This window comes from Dendrobates tinctorius, unplaced genomic scaffold, assembly GCF_039654945.1.
Source record: "Dendrobates tinctorius isolate UK_male_01 unplaced genomic scaffold, ASM3965494v1 ptg000138l, whole genome shotgun sequence".
NCBI lineage: Eukaryota > Metazoa > Chordata > Amphibia > Anura > Dendrobatidae > Dendrobates > Dendrobates tinctorius.
The window spans coordinates 10258848-10285223 of NW_027361806.1; the positions used below are offsets into that span (position 1 = coordinate 10258848).

Consider the following 26376-nt stretch of genomic DNA (forward strand, 5'->3'; position numbering starts at 1 on the left):
CTGCGACGGTGCGGATGCCTATCCCGGACATACACACACACACACATACATACACACAAGTACAAAAACAGAGATTGCGGACGGCACCGCTGTTATCAGATGTCCGCTGGTGGTGTATGCCTGGCAGCAAGCTGTCGTCCAGAGCTCCTGGGTGCTTGACCTCGCAGCGATCAACTCATTGAATCCATGTAGAGGAAAGGTCGCACTCAACAGGATAAAATATGGCTCATTTATTGACATATAATTACATGTCAGGTCAGAGTGGAAATACAAGAGTGCTCACAAGCTGACAACGGCCGTTTCGCGCTGTTCTATATATGTACGGCTGGTATAACCTGGGCATCTCCTGTATATAATTATATATGTACGGCTGGTATAACCTGGGCATCTCCTGTATATAATTATATATGTACAGCTGGTATAACCTGGGCATCTCCTGTATATAATTATATATGTACAGCCGGTATAACCTGGGCATCTCCTGCATATAATTATATATGTACAGCTGGTATAACCTGGGCATCTCCTGTATATAATTATATATGCACAGCTGGTATAACCTGGGCATCTCCTGTATATAATTATATATGTACAGCCGGTATAACCTGGGTATTTTCTGTATATAATATATGTACAGCTGGTATAACCTGGGCATCTCCTGCATATAATTATATATGTACAGCTGGTATAACCTGGGCATCTCCTGCATATAATTATATATGTACAGCTGGTATAACCTGGGCATCTCCTGCATATAATTATATATGTACAGCTGGTATAACCTGGGCATCTCCTGTATATAATTATATATGTACAGCTGGTATAACCTGGGCATCTCCTGTATATAATTATATATGTACAGCTGGTATAACCTGGGCGTCTTCTGTATATAATTGTATATGTACAGCTGGTATAACCTGGGCATATCTAATATATAAAGCTCAATGTGGGTGTGTGTGTGTGTGTGTGTGTGTGTGTGTGTGTGTGTGTGTATGTCCGGGATAGGCATCTGCACCGTCGCAGCTACAGCCACAAAATTTTGCACAGTCGCACGTCTGGACCCCGAGAGCGTTATAGGCTATGTTGTGAGGCGAAATTTTAACCCCGCACATTCCAATTCACCAAACTATTTTGCCCCTATCTACATAATGGGGAAAAAGTGAATGGAAAAGTGTTGGAGGCAAATTGACATCTGCCAGATGTGAACAAGGGGGACTTAAAGAATGAGAGCGATGGCGCCAAAGAGTATATACCGCACAGCTGCTAAGGTGGGGCCCTGACATGGGATACTCACCACACACAGGGATATGAACACACACACAAAATGCGCCTCACACTACCACATGCTTCACCACATATACCACCCTCAGCACATATTTCACCACACACACACCCAACCTCGCCAAGTCGAAACACGAAAGTCGCCACTCAACACTCGCTACGCTGTCCCAGAGCTGTTTAGAAGATGAACAATGAGCTGTGATTGGTCGCTATCAGCAACAGTTTTCTTTGTAGACAGTTGTGGTAACTGAGGCCTATTATTCTTATCATTTCTATGGTGTTATCGTCCTTCTGTAAAGCTGGAAATAACACAATTTATTACCGTGCCAACACAGACCACCCTCTGACACAGACTGCAGGGGGAGCCCAGTATCACACAGGATAGGATTAGATACATAGCTCAGCAGTCAGTATCACACAGGATAGGATTAGATACACAGCTCAGCAGTCAGTATCACACAGGAGAGGATTAGACACACGGCTCAGCAGTCAGTATCACACAGAATAGGATTAGATACACAGCTGAGCAGTCAGTATCACACAGGATAGGATTAGATACACAGCTCAGCAGTCAGTATCACACAGGATAGGATTAGATGCACAGCTCAGCAGGCAGTATCACACAGGATAGGATTAGATACACAGCTCAGCAGTCAGTATCACACAGGATAGGAATAGATACACGGCTCAGCAGACAGTATCACACAGGATAGGATTAGATACACGGCTCAGCAGACAGTATCACACAGGATAGGATTAGATACACGGCTCAGCAGACAGTATCACACAGGATAGGATTAGATACACAGCTCAGCAGTCAGTATCACACAGGATAGGAATAGATACACGGCTCAGCAGACAGTATCACACAGGATAGGATTAGATACACGGCTCAGCAGACAGTATCACACAGGATAGGATTAGATACACGGCTCAGCAGACAGTATCACACAGGATAGGAATAGATACACGGCTCAGCAGTCAGTATCACACAGGATAGGATTAGATACACAGCTCAGCAGTCAGTATCACACAGGATAGGAATAGATACACTGCTCAGCAGTCAGTATCACACAGGATAGGATTAGATACACAGCTCAGCAGTCAGTATCACACAGGATAGGATTAGATACACAGCTCAGCAGTCAGTATCACACAGGATAGGAATAGATACACGGCTCAGCAGACAGTATCACACAGGATAGGAATAGATACACGGCTCAGCAGTCAGTATCACACAGGATAGGATTAGATACACGGCTCAGCAGACAGTATCACACAGGAGAAGATTAGATACACGTCTCAGCAGTCAGTATCACACAGGAGAGGATTAGATACACGGCTCAGCAGACAGTATCACACAGGATAGGATTAGATACACGGCTCAGCAGACAGTATCACACAGGATAGGATTAGATACACGGCTCAGCAGTCAGTATCACACAGGATAGGATTAGATACACGGCTCAGCAGACAGTATCACACAGGATAGGATTAGATACACGGCTCAGCAGTCAGTATCACAAGGATAGGATTAGATACACAGCTCAGCAGTCAGTATCACACAGGATAGGAATAGATACACGGCTCAGCAGTCAGTATCACACAGGATAGGATTAGATACACGGCTCAGCAGACAGTATCACACAGGATAGGATTAGATGCACGATTTTTATGTGCAATATAATCATTAAAATTTGTTATAACTAACCACAGTTGGTTACTATGCCCGGGCAACGCCGGGCTCTTCAGCTAGTTCTGTATATAATTATATATATACAGCCGGTATAACCTGGGCATCTCCTGTATATAATTATATATGTACAGCCGGTATAACCTGGGCATCTCTTTTATATAATTATATATGTATACAGCTGGTATAACCTGGGCATCACCTGTATATAATTATATATGTACAGCTGGTATAACCTGGGCATCTCTTTTATATAATTATATATGTACAGCTGGTATAACCTGGGCATCTTCTGTATAGAATTATATATGTACAGCTGGTATAACCTGGGCATCTTCTGTATATAATTATATGTACAGCTGGTATAACCTGGGCATCTCCCGTATATAATTATATATGTACAGCTGGTATAACCTGGGCATCTCCTGCATATAATTATATATGTACAGCTGGTATAACCTGGGCATCTCCTGTATATAATTATATATGTACAGCTGGTATAACCTGGGCATCACCTGTATATAATTATATATGTACAGCTGGTATAACCTGGGCATCTTCTGTATATAATTATATGTACAGCTGGTATAACCTGGGCATCTCCTGTATATAATTATATATGTACAGCTGGTATAACCTGGGCATCTTCTGTATATAATTATATGTACAGCTGGTATAACCTGGGCATCTCCTGTATATAATTATATATGTACAGCCGGTATAACCTGGGCATCTCCTGTATATAATTATATATGTACAGCCGGTATAACCTGGGTATCTCCTGTATATAATTATATGTACAGCTGGTATAACCTGGGCATCTTCTGTATATAATTATATGTACAGCTGGTATAACCTGGGCATCTTCTGTATATAATTATATGTACAGCTGGTATAACCTGGGCATCTTCTGTATATAATTATATGTACAGCTGGTATAACCTGGGCATCTCCTGTATATAATTATATATGTACAGCCGGTATAACCTGGGCATCTCCTGTATATAATTATATATGTACAGCCGGTATAACCTGGGCATCTCCTGTATATAATTATATATGTACAGCTGGTATAACCTGGGCATCTCCTGTATATAATTATACATGTACAGCTGGCATAACCTGGGCATCTCCTGTATATAATTATATATGTACAGCTGGTATAACCTGGGCATCTCCTGTATATAATTATATATGTACAGCTGGTATAACCTGGGCATCTCCTGTATATAATTATACATGTACAGCTGGTATATCCTGGGCATCTCCTGTATATAATTATATATGTACAGCTGGTATAACCTGGGCATCTTCCGTATATAATTATATATGTACTAGCTGAAGAGCCCGGCACTGCCCGGGCATAGTAACTAACTGTGGTTAGTTATAGCAAATTATAATTATCCTCCATCCCATAGTCCCGTTCCCATATACCCATCATACATATCCTCCATTCCATAGGCCCGTGCCCATATACCCATGTTACATATCTCCTGTAGATAGTGATATATGTACAGCTGATGTTCATTACCCTTCTTCTTTTTTTCCAGAAATTACATTCAGAATGGTTGAGGAGTGTTTTGGCGGTCACATTGGATTAACAGTTCAATCAGATGATGGACAATTGGAGGGGTCATTGAAAGTAAAAGGCAAATCCTGCGAAAAAATGGAAAAAACAACTGAAGGTAAAACCAACATACGAGGTGCTGAAAAATGTGACATTTCTATTCTCGGCATCGGGGTTCATTTATCAATCTAAAGTAGTAAATGATACAAAACTTTAAAACTTGTTATGTAGAACGAATCTTTATACCGCACAAGTCATACACTGCTCAACATCCAAATTGCAGCACCAAAAAGGAAAAGCTGTGGAATGATGGAAATCTCAGGATAGACAGACACAGGGGCGGACATACTGCATGTGCAGCCGGTGCAGCTGCACTGGGGCCCAGAGGTGGATGTGGGGTGGATAACACTGAGGGCAATCTAACCTCCAGCCGCGAGGGGCCCCTGTCCAGATTGCCCTCATGTACGGCGGGCAGGGAGCGATCCCTGCAGCTCTGCTGCCTACAGGAGGAATAAATGGCAGCGGAGCTGCAGGTATCCGTCCTCCCATTCCTGTCCGCCTTTCCTGTCTGACACAGCCACGTGGCTGGATGACATCAGCATTCAGCGTGCACCTGTGTCAGAGAGCGGAAGCTGCCAGCGACGAAGATGCTGCGGGGGAGTGTGCGGAGAGGTGGTGTGTGTGCGTGTATGTGTGTGTGTATATGGAAGTGATGGAGAGGGCAATGATGGAGGTGGTGAGGGAGAACAATAATGGAGGTGGGGGGGAGAACAGTGATGGAGATGATGGGGAGAACAATGATGGAGGTGGTGGGGGAGAGCAATCATGGAGGTGGTAGAGAGACAATTATGGAAGTGTCGGGGGAGAACAATGATGGAGATGGTAGAGAGGGCAATGATGGAGGTGGTGGGGGAGAACAATGATGGAGATGGTGGAGAGGGTAATGATCGAGGTGAGGGACAGGACAATGATGGGATGCGGGGGGAAGGACAATGAATGATGTGGGGGATTGGGATGGGAGGAAGGGTGACTTATTATGGACTTACGAACAGGGGGATGTGGAGGAAAATTTTAGATATGGATGTAAAATGAATTGGGTGGTGGAGGAGGGTGCCAAGTCCTTGGTAGCGTCCTCCCCCATCTCACAAGTCATTGTGATGCTATCGGGGACTTTAAAATGTATTGGGGATTGGGAGAGGAGGCGGTAAGGTGCATAGGACCCTTTATGATGAACTGAAAGGTCTGAGAAGACGCAGTCAGGGACTTGTAATGAATTGGGAGGTGGCGGAGGATGCTCAGTACCTGATAGCGTCTTCTCCCACCCCCAAATTCATTATGATGCTATCAAGAACTTATAATGAATGATGAGGGGACACAGGACAGGACTAAGGCTATGTGCCCCCGTTCAGAATTTTCAGGAGAAAATTCTGCTGTATGTCCTAATGTGTTGGCAAGGAGAACGTTGCGTAAAATTTTTTTTTCACATTTTTCCCAAGCTTTTGTTACATATTTTCCCCGATTAGTACGGGTGAAATACTGTACGCAGCAAGATTTGACAATATATACAGATTTTAATCTGCTGCAAATCTGCAAGGAAAAAGTAAGCAGCATGTGCATGAGACTTCAGGGATTGCAATCACTTTTCCTTTTTATTATTCTGTATCTGCACTGTGTGACGTGGAGCGATAATGTTTATCTGTAAAATCCCTTATTCTACATTCTCACATTTGTGTGAAATGTCCGTGTCCTTCCAGGTTTTTTTATCGGATAACACATGGGCTTGTATAGTTTTATAGGTGCATTCACGAATGCATGAAAATTGCGGATCTGAGAATGAGATCCGAGAGGGTTAGAGAATGTCCTGTTCTGATCGGATTTTGAGGATCAGAATAGGACATGCTCAATGCGTCTATAAAAGCGGGCAGCACACCGACACTGCACACGGATACAGAGATGCAGCCGCATTATGTATAGCCCAGTCCCTTAGTATATACTGTAGAGTACTCACTTATTATGTATAGCACAGTCCCTTAGTATATAGAGTACTCACTTATGTATAGCACAGTCCCTTAGTATATAGAGTACTCACTTATTATGTATAGCACAGTCCCTTAGTATATAGAGTACTCACTTATTATGTATAACACAGTGCATTAGTATTTAGTTTACTCACTTCTGTATAGCACAGTCCCTTAAAGTAGAGTGTACTCACTTATTATGTATTGCACCGTCCTTAGTTACATAGTTTCCCCTGTCTGATGAAAGGCGCTCTCTCTCTCTCTATCTATCTATCTATCTATCTATCTTTGTCGCCATAAAAGGAGGGGAACCAGCTAGACACATTTCTTGCACAGGGGCCATAAGCTGCCAATGTCCGCCTCTGGATAGACGTGATACTGATCTGCAAAAGATGAAAAAAATGGAAACAACATTTTCAAAACTTCTCAAGTTATGTTTTGATAATGACCGCCTTATGCAGAAATTTGGTCACTTGCAGCCCCGGATGCTATTAATGAGGTCATTAATGGTCTTCTTAGGAAGGTTCTGCCGCTGAATTCACTTGGACAAATCATCAAGATCCGCTGCTGGCAGCTCCTGGGTAATCAGTGACCAATGACGTCCTAGATATGGTCGATGGGAAACAAGTCCGGAGATGCTTCCGCTATGGAGTGAGTTGTGGCCCCGCAGGATGTAAGTGTGGAGATTTCTGCATGTGGTGCTCCTACGTCAGACTGAATAAATCAAGATGTTTTGAAAATGATGTTTCAATTTTTCCATAATTTTTCGATCAGTGACCTCTCCTTCCTTTGCTCTCCATCATTCCATGACTTTTTCCTCTTGGTGTTGCCTTTGAATGTTGACTAGTGTGTATTGCTTTTGTTAAAATCTATTTCGAGTGCAAGGTAAGGAGATCTCCTCTGTCAAGGAATGGCAGTGCAACAGTGTGAATTTATACGGACTCTGATGTATTATATATTCAGGTACAATTGCCTTCTTGATTTTTAGGGGACCCCAAAAGCGAGAGTGTGATAAAGGACGTCCTCACTCATACGATAGGAGGGGACACGGGGTCAGTCGGAGGCTTGATGAATGTGATGAAGGGCAGCACTTATCGTCATTGGGGAAGGTCTCTGAAATATAATCCGGCTGTCATTGATTATGAGGTAGGATAAAGGGCAGCGATAATGTAACTATAGGTGTATGTGCACACATTCAGTATCTGCAGCAGAAATTTCTGCACCAAAATGCAGCGGCAGAAAAATGAATGAGATTTCAGAAATCTCATACATACACTGCTTATTTTTTTCCTTGCAGATTTCACACATTCAGCTATAAGTGACCTATTCTGGTTTGTCACTATGTATACATATAGAGACAATATGGCATTTGAACAAGCAGACAGCTTGGATCGTGGCAGTGGTGATGCTGAAATTGATAAAAAAGAGGACTGATAAGAGCAGCTCATCAGGAGCCGAGAGGGTGGGGAGGGAGGTGAGCAGCTACATATATAACTGCTGTATAGAAATCAATGGGCTGGAGAGAGCAGACTGCTAAGTTAGGAGTTAACTTCTCTCCTGCAATCTAAAGCCCCCGTCACACACAGCAAGATCGCTAGCGAGATCGCTGCTGAGTCACAAGTTTTGTGACGCAACAGCGATCTCACCAGTGACATCGCTGTGTGTGACGGGGGCTTAACTCTTGTACACACTCGGCCAGGGTCTGGGCAGGCACTAGTGCCAAGGTCCATGGAAACGAGTTGTGTCTTAAAAGTAGCTCAAAAGACTGAACATATGAACAGCGTGTCATTTTTACATTGCAGTGCATATGATCTTTATTTTTCACAATTCTTTAACGCTTTTTAAGAAGTCTTACGTAGCGTACCCACCTAAGGGTACACGAACACGACGGCTTTTTCAGTCGGATTGTGCTTTGAAGACACCTGAAAAAAACATTAGCTGAATGCTAAAAAAAAAAAAAAAGGAAGACATGCATTTCTATGCAAATACCACTTGTTGCGCATATGTTCAGTGTTTTTCAGCATCTTTTAACCGCCTCGGGTTTCCATGGATGTCAAGCGGTTAAAACAAGTGACCGCTCCATTTTTCAGAAGTCTTTTGCTATGAAGAAGCTCTATACTATATAAACCAAGTCAAAGGGAAGGTTCAAAAGACACCTGGAGGATGCCCCGACATCTTTTTGAGCATTTTGGCTTAATTTTTTTTAACGGAATTAAAAAAAAATTAAAAACAATTTTTGTATAATTCCTGAAACAAAAGGACTCCCCAAAAGCGTTGGTAAAACTAACAAAAAAAAAAATGCAGGTTGGTAAAAACGTTGAAAAAGCACCCAAGAAACTGCAAAAAAAAAAAGATGCTTCAGTATAAACAAAAAAATTACTGGCGTCTCCTGAAATATCTTCCTCTTGAAAAACTCTGCACGTTCACCCAACTAAAAAGGACTGTGCGCTCGTGCCCCAAAAGTGCTGTTCCGATTATGAATTTATACGTATGATACATTGTTGCTTTGTTACAATTGTTTCTGCTGCCCTGCTTCCCATCCTGTACAGTCTTTCCTCCAGTGTCCCTCATTCATGGCACCTGAGACTGCCCCACTTTCCTTCTGGTGCAATACTGTATCCATCGCTTCCAGATCCATTCCACTGTCACTTTCTATAGAGTCCTGCACAAGTTCTTCACCTCTGCTGTTCATCTACTAGTCTGGTCTTTACAAGTTCTAGTGTCAGGTTTGTCTCCGACCTTGATTCTAGTGTTTTAATCAGCAACATGACCGTCTTTTATAACCTCGCCCACTGATCTCAGCTGTGTAATCACTTCTGGTATAGTATTTACCTGCTCTTGAATGTCGTTTCCTTGGTCTCCTTAGCAGAAATACCTTATTATTTAGCCTGGATAGCTCCTGCACAGCACTCCCATACCTTTAGTAAAGTTCTCATGTCTTATGTGGATCAGTTATCCTTCAGCTTCTGTCTGTTCTTCTTGTCCCATTCCTAATTATTATTACCACACCACAAGTGTTCTTCTAATAGTCCCTCTACAACACAAGCCTGCAGCAGTTGTAGAAACCAACATAGGAGCATTTGTAGTAATCATCGTGAGTCACATGATGCAATTTTCATCTGGAATTGTTTTCCTCACTGTATTTTTGTCTGATTTGTGTGTATTTTTATGGTAACACATATCCTGTCTCTGGTCTTAGCTCCAGCTCATACATGAAGGTCTGAAATTAACAGGTCTGTCTGGAATTGAGACCAAGAGGCAGAACCTGAAGAAAGCCTACGAAGAGTTCCTGAGCGAATTCAGCTCCTGTCGCTGTGGCCCTTGCCACAATAATGGAGAGCCCATATTAAATAATAATATATGCAGCTGTCTGTGTCCGGCAGGGACCGAAGGTCCATCATGTGAGAAGACCCAAAGGCCAAGTAAGAACAAGGAGCTCTCTGTCCACCCAGACAGTCATGATGATAGAAGGGCAACACCTCTCATAAGTGTGTCTTCTCAGCATCTGTTGTACAACATTTTCCAATAGCTCAGGAAACATGCAATGTGGACAACAATTTCTAGAGCTGAAATCACTATTCTGCAGATTTAGGTGGTGAGTCCTTGTATTCAATGTCTACAAAGGATAATGAGTACAGCTCTGGGGTATAATACAGGATGTAACTCAGGATCAATAATGTATGTACACAGTGACTGCACCAGCAGAATAGTGAGTGCAGCTCTGGAGTATAATACAGGATGTAACTCAGGATCAGTAATGTAATGTATGTACACAGTGACTGCACCAGCAGAATAGTGAGTGCAGCTCTGGAGTATAATACAGGAGGTAACTCAGGATCAGTAATGTAATATATGTACACAGTGACTGCACCAGCAGAATAGTGAGTGCAGCTCTGGAGTATAATACAGGATGTAACTCAGGATCAGTAATGTAATACAGTGGGGAAAAAAAGTATTTAGTCAGTCAGCAATAGTGCAAGTTCCATCACTTAAAAAGATGAGAGGCGTCTGTAATTTACATCATAGGTAGACCTCAACTATGGGAGACAAACTGAGAAAAAAAAATCCAGAAAATCACATTGTCTGTTTTTTTTTTTCATTTTATTTGCATATTATGGTGGAAAATAAGTATTTGGTCAGAAACAAAATTTCATCTCAATACTTTGTGATATATCCTTTGTTGGCAATGACAGAGGTCAAACGTTTTCTGTAAGTCTTCACAAGGTTGCCACACACTGTTGTTGGTATGTTGGCCCATTCCTCCATGCAGATCTCCTCTAGAGCAGTGATGTTTTTGGCTTTTCGCTTGGCAACACGGACTTTCAACTCCCTCCAAAGGTTTTCTATAGGGTTGAGATCTGGAGACTGGCTAGGCCACTCCAGGACCTTGAAATGCTTCTTACGAAGCCACTCCTTCGTTGCCCTGGCGGTGTGCTTTGGATCATTGTCATGTTGAAAGACCCAGCCACGTTTCATCTTCAATGCCCTTGCTGATGGAAGGAGGTTTGCACTCAAAATCTCACGATACATGGCCCCATTCATTCTTTCATGTACCCGGATCAGTCGTCCTGGCCCCTTTGCAGAGAAACAGCCCCAAAGCATGATGTTTCCACCACCATGCTTTACAGTAGGTATGGTGTTTGATGGATGCAACTCAGTATTCTTTTTCCTCTAAACACGACAAGTTGTGTTTCTACCAAACAGTTCCAGTTTGGTTTCATCAGACCATAGGACATTCTCCCAAAACTCCTCTGGATCATCCAAATGCTCTCTAGCAAACTTCAGACGGGCCCGGACATGTACAGGCTTAAGCAGTGGGACACGTCTGGCACTGCAGGATCTGAGTCCATGGTGGCGTAGTGTGTTACTTATGGTAGGCCTTGTTACATTGGTCCCAGCTCTCTGCAGTTCATTCACTAGGTCCCCCCGCGTGGTTCTGGGATTTTTGCTCACCGTTCTTGTGATCATTCTGACCCTACGGGGTGGGATTTTGCGTGGAGCACCAGATCGAGGGAGATTATCAGTGGTCTTGTATGTCTTCCATTTTCTAATTATTGCTCCCACAGTTGATTTCTTCACTCCAAGCTGGTTGGCTATTGCAGATTCAGTCTTCCCAGCCTGGTGCAGGGCTACAATTTTGTTTCTGGTGTCCTTTGACAGCTCTTTGGTCTTCACCATAGTGGAGTTTGGAGTCAGACTGTTTGAGGGTGTGCACAGGTGTCTTTTTATACTGATAACAAGTTTAAACAGGTGCCATTACTACAGGTAATGAGTGGAGGAAAGAGGAGACTCTTAAAGAAGAAGTTAGAGGTCTGTGAGAGCCAGAAATCGTGATTGCTTGTTTCTGACCAAATACTTATTTTCCACCATAATATGCAAATAAAATGAAAAAAAAACAGACAATGTGATTTTCTGGATTTTTTTTTCTCAGTTTGTCTCCCATAGTTGAGGTCTACCTATGATGTAAATTACAGACGCCTCTCATCTTTTTAAGTGGTGGAACTTGCACTATTGCTGACTGACTAAATACTTTTTTTCCCCACTGTATATGTACACAGTGACTGCACCAGCAGAATAGTGAGTGCAGCTCTGGAGAATAATACAGGATGTAACTCAGGATCAGTAATGTAATGTATGTACACAGTGACTGCACCAGAAGAATAGTGAGTGCAGCTCTGGAGTATAATACAGGATGTAACTCAGGATCAGTAATGTAATGTATGTACACAGTGACTGCACCAGCAGAATAGTGAGTGCAGCTCTGGAGTATAATACAGGATGTAACTCAGGATCAGTAATGTAATGTATGTACACAGTGACTGCACCAGCAGAATAGTGAGTGCAGCTCTGGAGTATAATACAGGAGGTAACTCAGGATCAGTAATGTAATATATGTACACAGTGACTGCACCAGCAGAATAGTGAGTGCAGCTCTGAGGTATAATACAGGATGTAACTCAGGATCAGTAATGTATGTACACAGTGACTGCACCAGCAGAATAGTGAGTGCAGCTCTGGAGTATAATACAGGATGTAACTCAGGATCAGTAATGTATGTACACAGTGACTGCACCAGCAGAATAGTGAGTGCAGCTCTGGAGTATAATACAGGATGTAACTCAGGATCAGTAATGTAATGTATGTACACAGTGACTGCACCAGCAGAATAGTGAGTGCAGCTCTGGAGAATAATACAGGAGGTAACTCAGGATCAGTAATGTAATATATGTACACAGTGACTGCACCAGCAGAATAGTGAGTGCAGCTCTGAGGTATAATACAGGATGTAACTCAGGATCAGTAATGTATGTACACAGTGACTGCACCAGCAGAATAGTGAGTGCAGCTCTGGAGTATAATACAGGATGTAACTCAGGATCAGTAATGTAATGTATGTACACAGTGACTGCACCAGCAGAATAGTGAGTGCAGCTCTGGAGAATAATACAGAAGGTAACTCAGGATCAGTAATGTAATATATGTACACAGTGACTGCACCAGCAGAATAGTGAGTGCAGCTCTGGAGTATAATACAGGATGTAACTCAGGATCAGTAATGTAATATATGTACACAGTGACTGCACCAGCAGAATAGTGAGTGCAGCTCTGGAGAATAATACAGGATGTAACTCAGGATCAGTAATGTAATGTATGTACACAGTGACTGCACCAGCAGAATAGTGAGTGCAGCTCTGGAGTATAATACAGGATGTAACTCAGGATCAGTAATGTAATGTATGTACACAGTGACTGCACCAGAAGAATAGTGAGTGCAGCTCTGTAGGATAATACAGAATGTACCACTGGCTGCATTAACTATTGTTAGTATTGACTGATAGTGCCAGTAATTATATGTCAGTTTCAATCGTTATAGATCTAATCCAGTATTGGGATGATTTATTACAGATATAAAAGGGCGAGGAGCCTGGAGCTGCTGGTCTTCATGGTCCACCTGCCAATCTGGAAAGCGTCAAAGATCAAGATCCTGTAACAATCCTCCTCCTACAAATGGTGGAAGCTGGTGCCTGGGAAAAAGCGTCCACACTGACTCCTGTTAATGAAACAAGGGATCATAATCTGACACCTTTGCTGTTTCCACAACATTAAAGGCACCCACCTGTACTTTCCGCTGTGACGTGTCCGATGTAAATATGAATAGACAAGTGTATAGAAATATGTCCGGCTCTATGGTAAATGCAGCCCGGATATTTCTACCATTGTTATTAGTTGTCACACACTTTTCAGCACAAGGTGCAACTGTAACTGCAAGGGGTTAATCTCTCAACTCAATCTTACACTTAGGATGTAAACTGAGGATAAATCACACAGATCCCGATACACGACACGCTGCTACCGCTCATCAACTCACGGGGGGATGAAACCCCCAAATACACACTGCTGTATGCAAAAAGCCAAACACTCCGGGCTGACCCCCCACCATGTGATCGCTGACCCCCACCATGTGATCGCTGACCTCCACCATGTGGTCACACCCAGACCGGGCTGACCCCCACCATGTGATCACACCCAGACCGGGCTGACCCCCACCATGTGATCACACCCAGACCAGGCTGACCTCCACCATGTGATCACACCCAGACCGGGCTGACCCCCACCATGTGATCACACCCAGACCGGGCTGACCCCCACCATGTGATCACACCCAGACCAGGCTGACCTCCACCATGTGATCACACCCAGACCGGGCTGACCCCCACCATGTGATCACACCCAGACTGGGGTGACCCCCACCATGTGATCACACCCAGACTGGGGTGACCCCCACCATGTGATCACACCCAGACTGGGGTGACCCCCACCATGTCATCACACCCAGACTGGGGTGACCCCCCACCATGTCATCACACCCAGACCGGGCTGAACCCCACCATGTGATCACACCCAGACCGGGCTGACCCCCACCATGTGATCATATCGAGACCAGGCTGACCCCCACCATGTGATCACACCCAGACCGGGGTGACCCCCACCATGTGATCACACCCAGACTGGGATGACCCCCACCATGTGATCATATCGAGAACGGGCTGACCCCCACCATGTGATCACACCCAGACCGGGGTGACCCCCACCATGTGATCACACCCAGAGCGGGCTGACCCCCACCATGTGATCACATCGAGACCGGGCTGACCCCCACCATGTGATCACACCCAGACCGGGCTGACCCCCACCATGTAATCACACCCAGACCGGGCTGACCCCCACCATGTGATCACACCCAGACTGGGATGACCCCCACCATGTGATCATATCGAGACCAGGCTGACCCCCACCATGTGATCACACCCAGACCGGGGTGACCCCCACCATGTGATCACACCCAGACTGGGATGACCCCCACCATGTGATCATATCGAGAACGGGCTGACCCCCACCATGTGATCACACCCAGACCGGGGTGACCCCCACCATGTGATCACATCGAGACCGGGCTGACCCCCACCATGTGATCACACCCAGACCGGGCTGACCCCCACCATGTGATCACACCCAGACCGGGCTGACCCCCACCATGTGATCACACCCAGACCGGGTTGACCCCCACCATGTGATCACACCCAGACCGGGCTGAGCCCCACCATGTGATCACACCCAGACCGGGCTGAGCCCCACCATGTGATCACACCCAGACTGGGGTGACCCCCACCATGTCATCACACCCAGACCGGGCTGACCCCCACCATGTGATCACACCCAGACTGGGATGACCCCCACCATGTGATCATATCGAGACCAGGCTGACCCCCACCATGTGATCACACCCAGACCGGGGTGACCCCCACCATGTGATCACACCCAGACTGGGATGACCCCCACCATGTGATCATATCGAGAACGGGCTGACCCCCACCATGTGATCACACCCAGACCGGGGTGACCCCCACCATGTGATCACACCCAGAGCGGGGTGACCCCCACCATGTGATCACATCGAGACCGGGCTGACCCCCACCATGTGATCACACCCAGACCGGGCTGACCCCCACCATGTAATCACACCCAGACCGGGCTGACCCCCACCATGTGATCACACCCAGACTGGGATGACCCCCACCATGTGATCATATCGAGACCAGGCTGACCCCCACCATGTGATCACACCCAGACCGGGGTGACCCCCACCATGTGATCACACCCAGACTGGGATGACCCCCACCATGTGATCATATCGAGAATGGGCTGACCCCCACCATGTGATCACACCCAGACCGGGGTGACCCCCACCATGTGATCACACCCAGACCGGGGTGACCCCCACCATGTGATCACATCGAGACCGGGCTGACCCCCACCATGTGATCACACCCAGACCGGGCTGACCCCCACCATGTGATCACACCCAGACCGGGCTGACCCCCACCATGTGATCACACCCAGACCGGGCTGACCCCCACCATGTGATCACACCCAGACCGGGCTGAGCCCCACCATGTGATCACACCCAGACCAGGCTGACCCCCACCATGTCATCACACCCAGACCGAGCTGAGCCCCACCATGTGATCACACCCAAATCGGGCCGACCCCCACCATATCATCACACCCAGACCGGGCCGAGCCCCACCATGTGATCACACCCAAACCGGGCTGAGCCTCACCATGTGATCACACCCAGACCGGGCCGACCCCCACCATGTGATCACACCCAGACCGAGCTGAGCCCCACCATGTGATCACACCCAGACCGGGCTGACCCCCACCATGTGATCACACCCAGACCGGGCTGACCCCCACCATGTGATCACACCCAGACCGGGCTGACCCCCACCATGTGATCACATCAAGACCGGGCTGACACTCACCATGTGATCGCACTCAGTCACGGCTGACACTCACCATGTGATCACACTCAGTCCCCGCTGACCCCCACCATGTAATGACACCCAGAATGTGAATACTTTTCATTTTTTCTATTCATCTTTTGATGTCCCCAGTCCTGGGTTCTGGTTTCCAGCACCGCCAGTTTTTTAATGAAAATTTCAGCTCTATAACTGGCCAGTGAGATTAGGGCCAAGTACAATGAATGTTCAGCTGCCCACTTTCTTGTCTCTCCTGCCCACCCGCTCTGGGCTCTGGGGATGTCCAGTTTGACTGCCATACGGCCACCTGCTCCTTATTTGAAGCCTTTACCGACGAGTCCTATGTGTCCTGAATGGCACTCCGAGAGATACCACCTCGGCTCTGGTACCGGTCATATCCCCATGGCACAGCCTGCAATACAAGTCCCAAGCTTTTATGGTCCTTTGTAGAAAATTACCCATATGGATGTTAGTTTTGTATCCTAAAATTATATTCCCCCTTACACAAGTGCATAAGTGAATACAACTGGTACAATCAAAAATGTATCTGGGAGCATTATACACTCACTACAGATGGCGACATTATACAGAAACTGCAGCTAGTACTAATAAATATGTGGTATGTCATCACACAGTCTCCACAGATGGCAGCATTATATCTGAACTATACCTATTATGGATGGCGGAGCACCGTTCCACCCCATTGTTTTACATGTCCGCCTCCCTCCTTTGTGACTGACAGCGCTGACTTGCCTGGATCGAGTGCTGTCTGCAGAGAAAACTCCTGTAAAACAGTGCTGTCAATCACCGGTGAGGGTGGCGGGGCAGGTACAATCACTGGGCGGGACATACACAAACAGTGGGCGGAGCAGGGCACAATCAGTGGGCGGAGCGGTTCACAATCAGTGGGTGGAGTGGTGCTCAATCAGTGGGTGGAGTGGTGTACAATCACTGGGCGGGGCATGCACAAACAGTGGGTGGAGCAGGGCACAATAAGTGGGCGGAGCGGTTCACAATTTGTGGGTGGAGTGGTGTACAATCACTGGGCGGGGCATGTACAAACAATGGGCGGAGCAGGGCACAATCAGTGGGCGGAGCGGTTCACAATTTGTGGGTGGAGTGGCGTACAATCAGTGAGCGGGGCATGTACAGTGTATGGAGCTGCGATCAATAGGTGGGTGTAGCATGCACAATGAGTGGTCGGGGTATGCACCATCAGTGGGCGGAGCGCTGCTCAATTGGTGGGTGGGGCATGGACAATCGGTGGGTGGAGCCTATTGACCACACCCTAATTAGCAGATTTGGTTAAACTCCACTCAACGAAGGCAGCGATAACAAAAAAGATACGATTATAAGGTCTGTATCATTTATAAGGCCTTGTGGATTCAGGTATGTAAAAAAAATCTTAAAACTGGAGAATAATTAAAGTCCCTAAAAAGTTGCACCCGAGAGTGCAGAAATAACCTAAATCATCCTTCACATCCAAAGTGCAATATTTTATTTCATTTCTCTTAAATTTTGCACAAAATTCAAGCTAACATCACAAACTCAGAGCGGACGCATTAAATCAGCTCCATATAAAGGTCTGATGTTGCTATTAGTGCCAAACATTGCAATGTGGAAAGCTCCTGCTCCCCTCTCACAGCACGCAGCCTGGCAGACACGGAGAGAAGCTGCAGCCGCATCCCCCTCCTCCTCGCCTTCTGTTACCTCTAATACTATAGTCTGATTTTTAGGCGAAGTAATTTATTTTCCAAATTTACATGGGGACTACAAGATTCTGCAAGGTTGGAAAGATGCCACGGAGCATCACGTGATCACTACTGATGTAATAATGGTGGCTGAACAATAGCCAGTTAACAGCTCCTCGTGTCGGTGGCAGCTCCGTCACACGATCCGCCTCCGCTTTGTGGCAAGGGGTTATTGCACTGTCGCTGCCTCGTTTGGACTCTTCCAGAACACGATGTCCAGCCGGACCAGCAGCTCCACTGTCCATCGATTTTTGGAGCTGAAAAATAAAAGTACAAACTCAAGAAATAGAAATAGAGTGCAATAAGTAGTATGGATTGTGTTCAACACATGAAGATCTCATAGAAATGGTGTGAGATAAGACCAAAATGGTGCAAAATCAGAACGTAAGGGGTCAATGTGTAAGGCCCCCCCCCCATATACACATTAGATAAAACTAATGATGAGCGAATGTGCTGGGATAAGGTGTTATCTCAGAATGCTCGGGTCCTAATAGAGTGTCCGGTGTGCTCGAATACTTACTATGTTCGACAGCCAAAACACATTGCATATTTGTTAGGAAAAAAACTAAATAAATGACAAAGCTTCTCCTATTCATTGGGCTGGTAATCATGGACAGCCCGCAGATGTCATCCATGATTTTCACCAACCCAGACTTGTATGGATAATTTTGATCTATGACTCGGATTAAAAACGGACTTCTCCGTAATATTTTTGCATAATGTAAACCGCCCAATAGACTTTAATGGGTGCGTGTTCTATCCATGAAAGCCGCCAACGTGATTCAGTGACGTCTGAATGAGCCCCAAAAAGTCATCATTGTCGGCAGCACATCATCCCCCAATTAATGCATTAGGAAGCGCTCATCCCCGTACAAGTTTTGTGGTCCGTGAACAAGAGCCGAGATCAACTTTTATATTGTCGATACAGGGGTGGACACAACATTGGTGCAACCTGCGCAGCCGTCCAGGGCTCCAAGAAGAGGTCAGGGGGCCAGGACCACCTCTACGGCAGGAGGAATTGAGCATTATGATGAGTTATCGGACTGTATAGGGCCCAGATATTATTCTAGCACAGGGACCTCTTCCTTCTGTTTCCGTACCGTGATCAATGATAATTAGTGGCCGTAATCTCCCCGAGCCCGCGCCCCTACAGCAGAAGCTCTAAAGCCACGGATTTCATCACCAAATGAGGTTTAGTGACCTTTCCCGTTAAGAATGATAAAAGGCAAACAGAGAGAATGACTGGACTGACGCAGCTATTTACCTGGCCTCGAGCTGATTTCACAAGCGGAGCCTTTGAACCCTAATGGACAAACACATTCACAGCGACTTTCTGTAAAGACCAAAATGGTAAAATAATCAATCCAAAATCAGGTTTAGGTCTTTATTAGTCTTCATTTTTAGAAATGCTCCTAAAATAAAACTTCTTATCGTTTTGTGTACGCAGCCCCCGTGCGGACTGATGTGAACCCATCAAGATGCCGGTATTGACCCTGCTGATTGCTGAAGTGAGGAGCAAAAAATCTATTCTTAATAAATGTGATGCATCTTTGGACTTTCCAGATCATGAAGTCTGTGCCGGTGGCGGCCATGAGCTGGGGGGATTCCTGCTGCAACGACACAGGGTCTCTGGTGTAAATTCTAGTCAATGTTCTGCCTGGTGATAGAACGCCGCGCTCTGTTTCTAAATCCCACAAACTGTCAAAAAAGTGTCGGCATTAAGTTGCAAAGTTTTGCAAAAACGAACACTTGCGACAAATGTTGCGACTTTTTGACTCCCATTTTCTGGCATATGTGGTGTCTGCTGATTCTGCAGTCATGTATTGCTGCACTCCTCCCGAGCCCCACAGAGACGTGTTCACACAGGAGGGTAAATATCACTGAGAAACATTTTAGCACAGCAATCAGAAAGGAAAGGGGGATGAGGCATCAGTTTCACAGGGAACATCCACTGAGCCCCGAGCCTGCAGCTCCATGCGCAGATATACAAAACTGAAATCAGCCGACAGTATGAAGCTCCTTCATCTACTGTAGGCACTTAAAGGGAATCTGTCAGCATGAAACAATTTATATGCACACGCAGCTCTTTCACAGACAAGTCGAGAAATACCTTTACATGGCTGGTGCGTTGCGCTGTTCCTGAGCAATCAGTGTTTGAATTGAGGCTGAAGGACTTTGGTAGATCTGAAGCCTCTGTCACTCCAGCTCTATTCCCTGCCAAGTGCCACTTTCTCCTACTTGTCTGGACAGCTCCTTTTCCTGAAGTCACACCTACATAGAGGTGGTCAATCAAGCAGGAGGCGGAAGTGCTGGGCTTGGAATAGAGCTGGAGTGGCAGAGGCTTCAGATCTACCATAGTCCTTCAGACACATAGGCATACCAGTTCAAACTCTGATTTCTCAGTAACGGAGGATCGGATCAACCATCTAAAGATATTGATGGACTTGTCTGAAAAATCTACATGTGCATACTGTAGAAATAGCTTGGGGTGAAATCCTGCTGACAGATTCCCTTTAAGGACACATCTAATAATATATTATTTCATAATGAAGGTGCACACAGCCTAGGGACCATATCACATAACATAATTTCCCAAATAAAGCTTATCGTCCTAGTATTCTTACCGATGAACACCGGAACACCATTGTTACGACAAGGCGCGCATCGGCAGGAACTCGTCTCCCTCTCGAATTCTTCCAAGGCGCGAATCATGTTCCCTTGTAAGGTGTTGGCTCCGGGGAAATCTGTCACTGTGATGAGCTCGTACAAAGGGCTGGCCTAGAAAATACAATGGAAGACATGATAAAACCACCAACACTAGCTGCAAAGATATTAAAGGGCCAGGCTTAGGAAGAAAAGCCCAAATCCTACGCAGGAAAATGCAACTTTGTAATATGGTTTATATTTTCTTGCAATGTTTTAGGATTTTTGTGTTTGGTAAACAAAAATAATGTATTTGCATCCAGAGGGAGAACTGTTTGTTACAATGTATCAGTGCAGCTGGAAGCCATGAGGATAGAGAGGGTTGTGCTGATACATTGTAACAATCAATCAGTTGAGTGAATGTAAGACCAGGTCAGAATATGGGGGGCGCAGACGGCATGCTACATTTATAAAGCCTTCCCCCCAAGATATCCCATCCTGAGTATGTGCTCTTTGTAAAAATTAGGGAAACCTAATAGGCAGACCCTTTGGGCGCATGTTTCTAAATTCATGAATTTTGGGCTAAAAAAGACAATTTTGAGATTAGATTCTATTAAAAAATGATGTCCCGTTTTCCTTTTACAGGCTCTTTGTTTCCCTGCACAATTCAACTTTGAGGCCAACTGTGGTTATAAAGACTCTTAGAAAAAGACAGATAAGAGTTACATACTGTTCTGTCAGACACCCATTGTATGGAGCTCACTGACCGATTCTCAGGTAACTCTTTCTGCAGCTAGGAACAGACAGTGCAACACACAGAGGCTACGGAAGGCAAATGGTGAAAAATGTGAGAAAAAAAATAAAATTGTCCCCAAAGATGGACAAGTCCTTAATCTCTAAATTATCAGTTCAGTTCACCATTGATTTCTATGGGGTTCGGATTCAGGTTTGGGTACAGTTCTGATACCCGAACGGAAATTTGGACAAAAGTTCGGATGATCCCAGCAAAACCTGAACATTCACGTGTCCGCTCATCCCTAATCTTGACAGATTGTATACAAGTGTTGATTATAAAATACCAGTGTGTTAGAATCGCTCTACCTTCATTTTTACAATCTCTGGATTATATTGGACGGCGTCCCCCCATTCTTGCATTAGCTCCGGAGTCGGAAGGTCTTTGTATGCGAGCGTGGTCACGTGTTCGCTCGCCCCTCCTCTAACGAGAGCGACAAAGTCTTCCACTACTTTACGGTTTGATCTTGCATCTGCAACGTACGGTGACAATCATGAGACGATGCCTCCTTCCTCCATCCTTCCCTCCATCTGATCTATAGCCTGTGGCTCTCCGGTCTGATGCTATCAGGCAGGGACGTATCGATAGCAGCCAGGTCCAAATTTTGCACCAAGGACCATCAGCCTCTAGTTACACTACTGATATCAGGGCATGTTGTGAGTTGTAGTTTTACAACACCTGTAGGACCAGAAGGAGACCGCAGCCTTATGCTCCACCCTAATGACTTATCTGATTACTTGCAGTTTCTTACCTTTAATTTCCTTAAGGAGATTGTCGCATTGGGACGCAGTGATGCCGACACCTACCCAAACTCCACAGATATTCCCACCAAGGTTAAACCCGGCATCCATGCAAGACTTCACATCATTTAATGTGTAACCTGTTGGGAAAAGTCAATAAAAGGGTTTCTAATATGCTTTTAGCATTGGAGGCTACTGGGAGCTCCCAAGATCTTTTTCCACCTCTCGGGGGGACATATAATGTAACAATTAACAAGTATTGGAAATTAGAAAATTTATTCTAGTGGAATTGAATTTTCTTTGAATTTAACAAAAAAATTGTGTTCTGAAGAATATTATTTTTATAGCAATTTGATCCCCAGGAATCCAGAAAAATGTCAACCAGATCACCACCATTTTGCTGAAACGTAGAGGGCCAGCAAAAGGTTAAATAAAAAAAAAATACGCATCCAGCTTTCCCCTGCAGCTCGTTGTCCAGTCCGCCCTGGTGTAAAGTGAAGCATGCCGACGAGGGTGCGCGCAATGGTGGATGCCGAAAAGAAGAGGTGCGGAGGACTGGACGGGGGGGGGCGGGGGTGTCAGGACAGGCGAGTATTAATTATTATTTTTTTAAGTCCTTTGCTTATTATACTCTGGGATCTGGATCATGAGAAGGAACTTTCAGTTCACATCAAATAACTTCAATATGAATCGAATTTCCCAGGTAAATTTGCAAGATTTGCTGAATTTGAATCTCGACAGAAAAAATGAAAACAAAATAAAATAACAATTTCATATAAAAATCCCCCTCACCCAAAATACAATGTGTAAAATGCCATTTTTTTTAAGTATCAAGCACATTTCATTGCATAAACTTCACAATACACGACCATAATATAAAATTTTCAGATTATTAAGCAAAAAAATGAACAAATAAAAAAAAACTATCCACAATTCAGTTTTTACTACACTTTCCTCACAATAAAAATCATATATAATTATACAGAAAGGTATATGAGTCCCGAAAATGAGCTGAAAAATAAAACTTTTTTTGCAACTTTTCTTTTCAGCAAACTTTATTGAATTTTAAGACATTAACAGTAATATTGTGTCATCATATTACAGCAGGCTACAATATAACAGTAAGAGATCATTTCAAGATCACCAGTAGGGCTATCTTAAAAAGGTAAAATTATTAAGTATTTAAACTGACTAACAGTAATATATTTATATATACTGTGAGAATCATGTGGGAATAGTGGATGAGGGCAGGTATATCTCGCCCAGATTCCTTTCCTATGTGGCCTAGTCTCGTCAGTATCGCACCTGCTTACTAACGAATAATGGGAGGTGGATATAAAAGGATGCCAGGTGGTTGTGTGAGTGTCTCAGCCTGGGAACACAGAGAGCCTGTCTGTGTGAGAGACACACGTGAGTGAGAGCAGTGCCCACTGCAACTGTGGTTTGGCTGGACGGGAGAAGCCCGCCAGTTGGTAGTTAGGTTGTACTTTGTTTAGTTAGTGCCGGACAGGCAAGGATTTGTTTTATGTTTTATTTCCTTTTGCATTGCTTTCACCGTTAATAAACCTGACCCAGGGTCAGTTATACCCGGACCCCGGCTGTGCGCCTGAGTTTCATGCTGAACGCACGTGACCTTTGACCCCAGCAAAGCCGATCCCAGAGTGTTTTATCACATTGTGGTGGAGAACGCGGGCATCACGTTGCAAGCAGGAGCATGGAGGACGTGGTGAAAGCGCTGATACAGTCCACCGCCGTCCAGCAAGAAGCTAATCGGGTGATGATGGCCCAGCTGAAGGAGTTGGTGGACATGACAGCTACCGATCGTTCGCTTCTCCAGCAGGTGGCGCAGCACTTGGCAAGCCTACATGAGGTTAACCTGGAAGCTGAGTCGAGAGTGATTCACGTGAGTCGGTACTGGCAGAAGATGACGACTGAAGATGACGTCGAGGCATACCTGACCACGTTTGAACGGACGGCGGTGCGAGAAAAATGGCCGAAGGCACGATGGGCCGGCCTGATTGCCCCGTTTCTTTCCGGTGAGGCCCAAAAGGCGTATTATGACTTGGAACCTGAAGCTGCGCAGGACTTTGACAAATTGAAAACCGAGATCTTGGCCCGGCTGGGAGTGACGACCGCTGTCCGTGCACAGAGAGTGCATCAATGGACTTATCAGCCGGATAAACCACCGCGGTCACAGATGTTCGACCTGATCCACGTGACGAAGAAGTGGCTACAACCCGAGGTGCTGACGGCGCCAGAGATCATCCAGAGAGTCGTCATGGACAAGTACCTGAGAGCTCTACCGCCAGCCCTAAGGAAGTGGGTAAGCCATGGAAATCCTACGACGGCAGATCAACTGGTCGATCTGGTTGAACGTTACTCCGTGGCGGAAGGACTCCGAGACGACGCTACCCCACCTCGTTCTTCATCGTCTCCACGTGGAACCGGTAAGACTGTTCCAGGGAGTAGGGGAGATGGAAAAATCCCTAAGACAGTGGAGGAGGAAAACGGGACTGCCCGCACTGCGAGGCCGAGAGTAACGAACTATGGTCTAAGCAAGGGGCCCGTTAGGTGTTTCCGCTGCCAAGAGATGGGACATATTGCTGCGAACTGTCCGGTCACTACTGAACCCATGCAGTGCGACGTCACAGACTCTAAAAACCGCATGTCTATGGTTGCACGGGTAGTGAGTGTGAATGCCGGTCAAAAGGATGTGGAAAAACACTTGTGTGATTTAACTGTTGATGGCAAAAATGTGGTGGCATTGTTAGACTCGGGAAGTGTGGTGACTCTGGTGAAGGCCAGTCTGGTGTCAGCCCCGACTGGACCATCAGACAAATTTTCTGTAACGTGTGTGCATGGAGACACCTGTTCGTACCTCACCACGGTCATATGCATTACTACTTCCTATGGGTCTGTGCAACAAAGTGGGACTCGTCCCGGCGTTATTGCATGATGTTATCCTGGGCCGGGATTTTCCCCACTTCTGGCAATTGTGGGAGAATCAGTTGATGCCCTCGGGTAATAGTGTACATGATTCTTCTCCCAGGGCACGTGTGGGTCCCGAACCCCTGGAAGAGGTCTCCCCGGAAGACTCGGGGGAAGAGTCTGTGGGAAATGACCTGCAGTTCCCGTTTTCAGTCATGGCGGGTGATACAGAGGAGACCGGGGAAGAGGAGGAGGCCGACAGCCGTCCACCTCCCCGTTTGCCGGATTTAGAAGTTCAGAAAGATGACTTCCAAAGCGAGCAAATAAAGGATCCTACCCTTTCTCAGGCTAGGACAAATGTAAAAGTGATAAATGGGGTACCCGTAGAACCTGGCTCTAGGCTGGCATATCCTTACATGGTTCTGGAGAATGATTTACTCTATCAGATAGAGAAAAAGGGGGAAGATACGGTGCAACTGTTAGTCGTGCCAAAACCCTACCGGCGGCAGGTGCTGGACCTGGCCCACGGCCATGTGATGGGAGGTCACCTAGGTGTCCAGAAAACCACCGAAAGGATATTACACTGTTTTGTTTGGCCAGGCATGCATCACGATGTTCGTGTATATTGTGAGTCTTGTCCTGACTGCCAAGCCTCTGCACCTAAGCCCCGGTTCTGTAGCCCTTTGGTACCCCTACCTATTATTGAAGTCCCGTTTGAGAGGATTGGGATGGATTTAGTTGGGCCCCTTCCACGGTCTGCACGTGGACACCAACATATCCTGGTCATCTTGGATTATGCCACTCGTTACCCGGAGGCCATACCTTTGCGTAACACGGCCACCAAGACGATTGCCAAGGAACTGGTGCATGTGTTTAGTCGGGTCGGTATACCAAAACAGATACTCACCGACCAGGGGACCCCCTTTATGTCCAGGGTAATGAAGGAGCTCTGCCGATTGTTACAAATCGAACCGTTACGCACATCCGTGTATCACCCTCAAACAGACGGGTTGGTCGAACGGTTCAATAAAACTCTGAAGCAGATGCTGAGAAAGGCGATAGACAAGGATGGGAAGAACTGGGACTATTTACTTCCGAATTTGCTTTTTGCCATCAGGGAAGTGCCCCAGTCTTCCAC

At 45.7% G+C, this 26376-nt stretch overlaps 2 protein-coding genes across 3 annotated transcripts in view; one reads left to right on the top strand and one right to left on the bottom strand.

The window, feature by feature from the left end:
- The window catches only part of C8A (complement C8 alpha chain), a 50854-nt gene extending 37173 nt beyond the window's left edge, over positions 1-13681 (top strand). For both annotated transcript variants that reach the window (XM_073544557.1, XM_073544556.1), the window contains 4 exons: positions 4525-4659; positions 7548-7705; positions 9759-9981; positions 13466-13681. In XM_073544557.1, coding sequence (XP_073400658.1) covers positions 4525-4659; positions 7548-7705; positions 9759-9981; positions 13466-13617 — 668 coding nt within the window. In that variant the 3' untranslated portion in view covers positions 13618-13681. The remainder of the gene's footprint in view (positions 1-4524; positions 4660-7547; positions 7706-9758; positions 9982-13465) is intronic.
- A 4177-nt stretch (positions 13682-17858) lies between these two features.
- C8B (complement C8 beta chain) overlaps positions 17859-26376 on the bottom strand; it is a 45587-nt gene continuing 37069 nt past the window's right edge. The window contains exons 8-12 of the mRNA XM_073544558.1: positions 22322-22450; positions 21879-22042; positions 20759-20912; positions 19399-19467; positions 17859-18391 (exon numbers count right to left, since the gene is read on the bottom strand). Coding sequence (XP_073400659.1) covers positions 18240-18391; positions 19399-19467; positions 20759-20912; positions 21879-22042; positions 22322-22450 — 668 coding nt within the window. The 3' untranslated portion in view covers positions 17859-18239. The remainder of the gene's footprint in view (positions 18392-19398; positions 19468-20758; positions 20913-21878; positions 22043-22321; positions 22451-26376) is intronic.